This window comes from Taudactylus pleione, unplaced genomic scaffold (genome assembly GCF_031769625.1).
Source record: "Taudactylus pleione unplaced genomic scaffold, aTauple2 ptg000838l, whole genome shotgun sequence".
Taxonomy (NCBI): domain Eukaryota; kingdom Metazoa; phylum Chordata; class Amphibia; order Anura; family Myobatrachidae; genus Taudactylus; species Taudactylus pleione.
In genome coordinates this window covers 520150-528751 of record NW_028285240.1, presented here as the reverse complement: position 1 = coordinate 528751, position 8602 = coordinate 520150, and the positions used below count along the sequence as shown (strand labels likewise).

General features: G+C 43.0%; 1 protein-coding gene across 1 annotated transcript; it reads left to right on the top strand.

The window, feature by feature from the left end:
• Positions 1 to 2070: 2070 nt before the first annotated feature.
• Positions 2071 to 3667, top strand: LOC148474516 (uncharacterized). The gene has a single exon (XM_088458502.1). It carries the CDS (start codon positions 2087 to 2089, stop codon positions 3665 to 3667), a length of 1581 nt encoding a protein of 526 aa, XP_088314628.1. The 5' UTR covers positions 2071 to 2086.
• The last annotated feature ends 4935 nt before the right edge of the window (positions 3668 to 8602 follow it).

Genomic DNA, 8602 nt, shown 5'->3' with positions numbered 1-8602 from the left:
AAATTTGAGTATCATCTGCATAGAGATGATATTGGAGGTCAAAGGAGTTAATGAGTTCACCCAAAGAGGATGTATATAGGGAGAAAAGGAGAGGTCCAAGAACAGAACCTTGGGGAACTCCTACCTTTAGTGGAAGTGGAGGGGAAGAGGAGTCATGAGAGGACACAGTGAAGGAACGATCAGAGAGGTAGGAGGAAAGCCAGGAGAGGGCAGTGTCACATAGACCGAGAGAGTAAAGGATTTGCAGGAGGAGAGGGTGGTCTACAGTGTCAAATGCAGCAGAGAGGTCAAGGAGAATGAGCAGAGAGTAGTGGCCCTTGGATTTGGCAGCAAGGAGGTCGTTGCTGACTTTCGTGAGGGCAGTTTCAGTGGAGTGGAGAGATCGGAAGCCAGATTGAAATGAGTCAAGGAGGGAGTGGGAAGAAAGAAAGGTGGTAAGGCGGTTGTAGACAATACGCTCAAGGAGTTTGGAAGCAAAAGGGAGAAGAGAGATGGGTCGATAGTTGGAAAGTATGTTAGGATCAAGGGTAGGTTTTTTAAGAATGGGGGAGACAAGAGCATGTTTGAATGCAGAAGGGACAGTGCCAGATGATAGGGAGAGATTAAGGAGGTGAGCCAGATGGGAACAGGCAGAAGGAGACAGGTGGGAGAGGAGACGGGAAGGGATAGGGTCAAGAGGGAGGTGGAAGGGGGGGAGGACCGGATGAGGGCCATGACTTCCTCTCCAGAAGCAGGGGAGAAGGATGTCAGAGTTGGTGAGACAGAAGGGGAGGGGTGGTAAGGGCAAGGAGGGGGAGGAGTGCTGAGGGTCTGATGGGATATGATGTCCTCACGTATGGAGTCAATTTTAGATGTAAAGTAGGTGGCAAAGTCGAGGGCAGAGAGCGAGGAGGGAAGGCAAGGAGGGGAAGGGCAGAGTAGGGAGTTGAAAGTGGCAAAGAGATGCCGGGGGTTTGAGGACTGGGAGGAGATGAGGTTCTTGAAATATGTTTGTTTGGAGAGAGACAAGGCAGCACTGTAGGAAGAGAGAATAAATTTGAAATGGAGGAAGTCAGCCTTAGAGCATGACTTTCTCCACCGACGCTCTGCAATTCTTGAACACTTTTGTAGGTATCTGGTGCATTTGGAATGCCAGGGTTGTGGTGTGGATCTGCGAGGGTGAGTGGTTATTGCTGGAGCAACAGAATCAAGAGCAGAAGTAAGGGAGGAATTGTACAGGGAAGTAGCTTGTTCAGGACAGGAGAGAGAAATGATAGGGGAGAGAAGAGAGTCCAGCAGGGAGGAAAAGGCAACAGTGTCAATAGCCTCAATATTACGCTTAGTAATTGTAGCTTTAGGAGTTAGAGGAGGGGAAGGAGAGAGGGATAGGTTAAAAGAGAGAAGGTGATGGTCAGAGAGGGGGAATGGGCAATTGGAGTAATCAGAAATATCACAACGGTGCGTAAAGACCAGGTCAAGTGAGTGCCCACTCAAATGGGAGGGTGAGGAGGTCCATTGGGTGAGACCAAATGAAGAGGTGAGGGTAAGGAGTTTAGCTGCAGAGGATTCTGTGGGAATGTCAATAGGAATATTAAAATCACCTAGGATAATGGAGGGAAGGTCTGAGGAGAGAAAGTGAGGGAGCCAGGAAGCGAAGTTGTCAAGGAATTTGGAGGGAGAGCCAGGGGGACGGTAAATGACAGCTACTCTGAGGTTTACTGGTTGGAAGAGGCGTATAGCATGAACCTCAAATGTGGGGAATGTAAGGGATGGTTCAGAGGGTATTAGCTGGTAGGAGTAACTGGTGGCTAGAAGGACCCCAACACCACCACCTACCACATCTGAAAGCAAGTGCCAAGAAGAGACTGTATCCTTGTTAAAGTTCCTGGAGGGACAAAACTGCAGAGTTTCCAAAGAAAAACTACAACTAGCAAAACAGAAAGTGATCTTTCTAGGACATTGCATCTCACACGGCACAAGGCATCTAACAGAGGAAAGGAAGAAGCTGATATTACAAGCCAAGGTACCAAAGACTATAAAACAAGTCCGTTCCTTTTTGGGTCTCCTAGGATATTGCCGCAAATGGGTCCCCCTAGCCTCGGTATTCATGCAGACACTGTATGACAGCACCAAAAAGGAGGGCCCATATCCCACTCCCCAGCAGATGGAAGAAGCAGTGACGCAACTCAAAGTAGCTGTCACCACTTCCCCGGCCCTAGGCTTACCTGATTACAGCAAACCCTTCACCCTCTACTGCCACGAAGAAAAAGGCCATGCACTAGGAGTGCTCACCCAAAAACATGGACTGAAGCAACGACCAGTGGCCTACTACTCCAGCAAGCTAGACAACATTATCCAAGGGGCACCTACTTGCATCAGAGCGGTAGCAGCAGCAGCAGTCTTAAAAGACAAAAGCACAGACATCGTACTTGATCATCCGTTAACTATTCAAGTACCCCATGCAGTAACAGAAATACTTCAACAAGCCAGAACTAAACACCTTTCAGCAGCAAGGCTAACCAAATATGAAGTGGCATTACTCAGTGCAACTAACATAACTATAAGAAGATGTACTACCCTCAACCCCGCCACTCTCCTTCCAAGCTTACTCGAGCAACAAGAAGATCCTGAATCACTAGATTCAAAAGGAGGGAGATATATGGTCTATCCAGACTTACATGCCTGCACCGCAAGTGGTGAAGAGCAAAATGATCAAGTAAGGGACGATAAAATATACAATTCAAAAAATTTTGACTGTCATGATTGTCTGGCCCTTATGGATCAAGAAACCTCACCTTTACCACATGTTACAGACACTGCTCTCCCAAATGCACATTATGAACTGTTTGTAGATGGCTCTAGATATTATGAAAATGGGACACCTTACACAGGATATGCTGTAACCAAACAAGATGACATCATAGAAGCAGGACCACTACCCTCACATCTATCAGCACAAGCAGCAGAAATAGTAGCTCTCACAAAGGCTCTAGAATATGCAGAAAAAGCTACAGCCAACATCTATACAGATTCAGGATATGCTTGGGGGGTTACACAGGATTACGGAAACATATGGAAAAGCAGAGACTTTAAAACAGTGACAGGCAAACAAATACAACATGCAGAACTTATAAAACAACTTTTTCAAGCACTTGAATTACCCCATAAAGTGGCTATTATTAAGGTTCAAGCACATACCAGAAATCAGACCAGCATAACCAAAGGGAATTGCACAGCAGACAGAGCAGCAAAACAAGCAGCTAAACAGCCTTACAAAGGCATAACAGCATATGTCACACAAACTGAAGGTACAACAACAATGCCAGATTTTCAAGACCTACAAAAACTCCAAGAACAAGCAGGACCAGAAGAAAAATCATCATGGGAAAGGAAAGGAGCCTGCAAGGAGGAATTCACAGGACTATGGAAAGCAGGTAACCTATTATGTCTACCAAGGGCATTGTACCCACCCATGTGTCAAGTTACTCATGGTCTCACGCATATAGGAAAAGATCAAATGGGAAACCTGGTAAAGGAAAGATGGATAGCTCCAGGATTCTTCCCAGCAGCTGCACGGTTTGTACAAGCCTGCTGGATCTGTGGGATCTCCAACCCAGGACAAAAGGTAAAGACTACCATGGGAGCCATTCCAAAAAGTTATTTTCCTTTCCAGAGACTGCAAAATTGACTATATTCAGATGCCCAAAGTTGGGATTTATGAATATGCATTGGTCTGTTTAGACACCTTCACAAAATGGATTGAGGCCTGGCCAGTGGCTAAAGCCACTGCAAGGAACACAGCAAAAAAACTCCTCTCAGAAATCGTCTGTAGGTATGGAGTACCAGAGGTAATTGAATCAGATAGAGGCATACACTTCACAGGAGAAGTAATGACTCATATCATGGAAGATTTAGGGATTCAACAGGCCTTTCACACGCCCTACAGGCCACAGGCCAGTGCCCTAGTAGAGAAATTCAATGGAACTCTTAAACTTAAGATATTAAAAGCAGCACAAGAGACAGGGAAAAATTGGTTAGAATGTTTACCAATAGCTCTGTTTAGTATAAGAACCACCCCATCTAAAGCCACAGGGCTGTCTCCATATGAAATTTTGTTTGGGACTATCCCTAAGATAGGATGTTATTATCCACAAGAAATGCAACATAAACATGCTGACTTAACTGCATATGTAAAAGCCTTAACTGAAAAACTCACCTCTCTGCATTCTCTAGCTTTCGCCTCTCTCCCAGATTCTAAGGCAGATCTCAGTCCACATCAGCTGCAACCAGGTGACTGGGTCTATCTGAAAAGACACGTCAGGAAATCGCTGGAACCCAGATATGATGGGCCATACCAAGTGTTACTGACTACTCCAACATCAGTGAAAGTTAAAGGGAGAGAGACTTGGATTCACGCGTCACATTGCAAACTCACTAAAGTTAAGTTTGATTTTTAAAAAAAAAAAAATATGATCATGTGGAAAGAATTAATGGGTCCTAATCCAGATAGAGGTGTGTGGGGATGCATTATGCGTATAAGCCTCTTTATAGTGCTCACCTATACATATTTCTTAGGAATAATGATAATAGAGGCTGAGGAACAGAAGAATTTTACTCAAACTAATCATACCTTGACAAGAGGAAAAAGGGAAGTTGCAGTGTGGCCCAACTCTGTTATACAGTCCCACATGATGGTAGCTCGAGCATTGAATTTGACTGATTGTTGGATATGCACACATGCCCCAGTCAGTGCTAGGTCCATGCATTGGGTAGCAGTACCACGGACTTTATCAGAGCTTAAGGAACTTAATTATAGTTTGGGCAGCACATATAACAAAACGATGGCAGAGACTCCTGTCTCATTTATGACAGCATATACCATCGGATATCCACAATTCTGCATAGAAGCACCTCCAGTCACAACGAAATGAATCTTTCCAGATGGGTTCGTATTAACTCCTACTCAGGCACGAGTAGGACAGGTAAAATGTTCACAGGCCCAAGTAAATTTCACAACAAATTCCACTCATAACAAAGGATATTATCTAGGATGGTGTGACAAAGGACAACTGGTAGTACACCGAGAAATCAAAGTGCAGATGAATCAAACCAATGCAATTATATGAGTGGTTCAAAGCAAACGATTCATGTATAAATAATCGAGACATACTAGGCCCATACTCCCAGAACATAAGTGAATATCGCAGAATAACCCGACACAGCAGAGATTCAAGTGTGCTTCAAGTGGCATACGGAGTGGTTCTGGGATATACATATATCCTAGAACAAGGGTTGTATTTTCTGTGTGGGAGACGTGCTTATAAGTGGATACCTTATGGGGCTTCAGGCATGTGCACTATAGGACGAGTCATTCCTGCAGTGCCAGTTCAGAAGGAATATACTGTAGAACAGGTGCAAGCTGCCCAACATACCCACCAACTAGTCCGCCGTAGTATAAAGAAAAGTAATACACATGCACATGACTTAATATTCATTCCATGGTATAAGAAAATGGGCTTAGCACTAGCAGGAGGTACAGTACAGAATGCACATAACATAGAAGCCCTAGCAAAACTGCTAGACAATGTAACCCAAATATATGATGAGACATTTAGATTGGTGCTGGATGATGTAAAAATTATAAAGAGGGAAGCCCAGGCACATAGAATGGTATTGGATTACTTGACAGCAAAAGAAGGAGGAATGTGCATGGTAGTAGCAGAATCCTGTTGTAATTACCTCAATAGAACTGACTCTATAGAAGAAGCTATAGAGGAACATTTAGATAAAATACAGGAATTAAAGGAAGAATTCAGGAAAAAACACAATGACCCTGAATATGACATTTCCACAGATGGATGGTTTTCCTGGCTCAATCCAGCTAACTGGTTTAGTGGGATAAAAGGATGGATTGTGGGCATTTTGATGTTCCTTCTGAAAATAGTGAGCCTAGGATTATTGATATATGTATGTCTTAAAGTGTTTTTCTGTTGTTTTTCAGTTTGTAAGAAACGTGTGACTAACGCATTGGACTCCTCCAAATACAAAGAACTGCAGACGAGCTGGGCAAAGAAAAGTTGTGAACAGCTTCCGAGAATGGATATGTGTGATTCGCGCCTTTAGGCCCCTCGCTCGGACAGTATGATTAGCATCATCTCAGTGGGGCCATAGCCATTAGCACCATTCTTCCTAAACTGTTTGCTTAACTGTATGATAGGTAGACAAATTGTACTGCCAGAAGCTCAACTGCTAGATCAGATTAATTATAAAAGGAGGGAATGAGAGAGATAAATGTATTCCCCCCTATGTAATCAAGCATATATAGTTATAAATAATACTGATCTCTGATTATTGCTTTATGAACTAATAACCTTTGCTGAAAATATGTGATTCTGCATGTTCCCCCTAGTTTAGGATCAGCTGATTTAATCTGTGGGTTATTTCCCCTGCTGTCTCGTCTAGAAATTTATAGACGTTTATAATGTAACAAAAGTCTTGGTGTCATATGCTTAATGTTTGAAACCATCTCAAAAGAGGAAGTGCACCAGACTCTGGAAATACCCTTGTATCTAAAGATTAGTATGTGTCTTACTTCTCTGAACCACATCCTGTTTTTTGTAACAAATAAGATACTGTGTGTTTTAAAGAAACTTGCTATATTAACCCTATCGGATTAAACGAGTCTTCAGTCTCAATCTCTTAAACACGACTTGCTGTTTGATTTATTGGGGTTCCCAGTCGACTGGTAAGGGGGAAACACAGAACTGACAATCGAAGGGACTTGGTAGTGGAACATCTCCAACAGCATCACCACTTAATTCACATAGAATACTTTTATCACTTTTCTATTTGTTTGTATATTATTTATGTCATTTTAATTCTTTCTCATTTCATTAACACTTATTGATTTATACTTACACATCTTTTCTTTATAATTCACTATCACCTTTTTCCCTTTTTCGTGTGATGCCCTGGGGATGGCCCTTGGTTGGAATTTTTTTGGGGTGCCTTGCTTCTCGGACGTGAACCCCTTAATGCTAGGGACGCCAGTATAGAGGAGCCTTGACGATTGGCCTGGCGCTTATTCATATATTTGCAAATGTATGTAACTAATACCTCTGAATCGCTATTATCAAGTAGGATTTAAGTATTGTTTTTGCTGCAGTGTGCTGGGGGGCAAATCTCTTTTTTTTTCTGTGTTCAGAGTAAACCCTGCCCTTTACAAGCACCTGTGTTATGCAATTAAGCTGATCTGAGCAACTACCATTTCTTTTGCATACTTGGGTCTGTATAATCTCTTTGCGCTAAGATTATATGAGGATCATAGCGTGTAACTGCTGTACTTTTACTTGAATAATACTTTGTGCTTTGGAACCACATGTTCTAGGTCTGGAGTCTTTATTTACTGTATGACTGCGTACGCAAATTAGCGTCATCCTTAGAGGTTTATAGGAAGGATATTAGAAGGTATAGGCAGGGGTATATAGAGGTTCAAAGACAGAATCCTTAGTTGGGGGCTCATAGTGAAGTCAGTTACCTACTCACACGGCACTTACGGTTATCGATTTCTCACCAAAGGGTGGAGTGGCCACATGCAGGGATTACCTGCAACCGCTCGGTGCTGAGAGATCACTACCCGTTTTTGTGTGAGCCAAGGAAGCTGACTAGAATCCAGGGACAAGAGAGGAAAAAGTTTGTTTTCCTTTGTTGATAGAACCTAACATTTAAAGGGGTGCCGCAGTATTGAACACGCGGCTGAGTCGCATTTTTGCACACAGTAAAGATGCACTTTTGTGTACGCAGCTAAAGGTTGTCATACGGTTGTGTGGTAGTCGCATTATTGTGTATGTGACTGGTCGCACAATAGCATATACAAACTGCTGCCACGTGTTTAAACAAAGCCGTTGAGGTTTACATTCTTTTCAATTGTTGTCAATATCTGGGTTAACGTGTATTGTTCTGTGCAGGAAAAAAGTGTGTAACAGTGAGTATTTGTTGGTAGGGGTAACTTATTCCCTAAAGTTAGAGGTACCATATGACCTTTAAGGGCTAAGTGCTAGCCGCTCGGTAAGTAGCTTACCGTTCTATACACAGTAGCAGGTGTACATGTCGTCTTTGTTGTAGAGAGGTGCGTGGAAGTAGCCGACTTAAACTTCCGTAGGTGTGGAAGTTGCCTTCTTAAATCTTATCCGGGTGGGTGGAGTAGCCTTCTTCAAATCTTCACAGGTGTGTGGGCGCTGCCATTTAAATCGTCCACAGGTAAGTGAAAGTATCTTGACGGTCTTCACCAGTTTAAATCTTTATTGGAAAACATAGGAGTTGTCTCAGAATGGGAGCCATGCAAACAATAGAGATATTAGACAATGATGTGCTGCTAATGGAAGCGCCGTTTGTATCGGCCCGTCGTATTATGCATACTAAGTACGGTACTTATGCAATAAGGTATTGTGATGTATGGTTTAAAATGACGATGAAGAGTGTTAGACCGTTTCCCAGAATTGGTAGTTTTGATAAAAATGTACTAGATAATGTCCGGGATCACATCAGTCTGATGCGCTCCCGAGAGAAAAAGGTCAAATATTATGAATGTTTAAAGTTGTGGCAGCATGAAGGGGATGCGTGG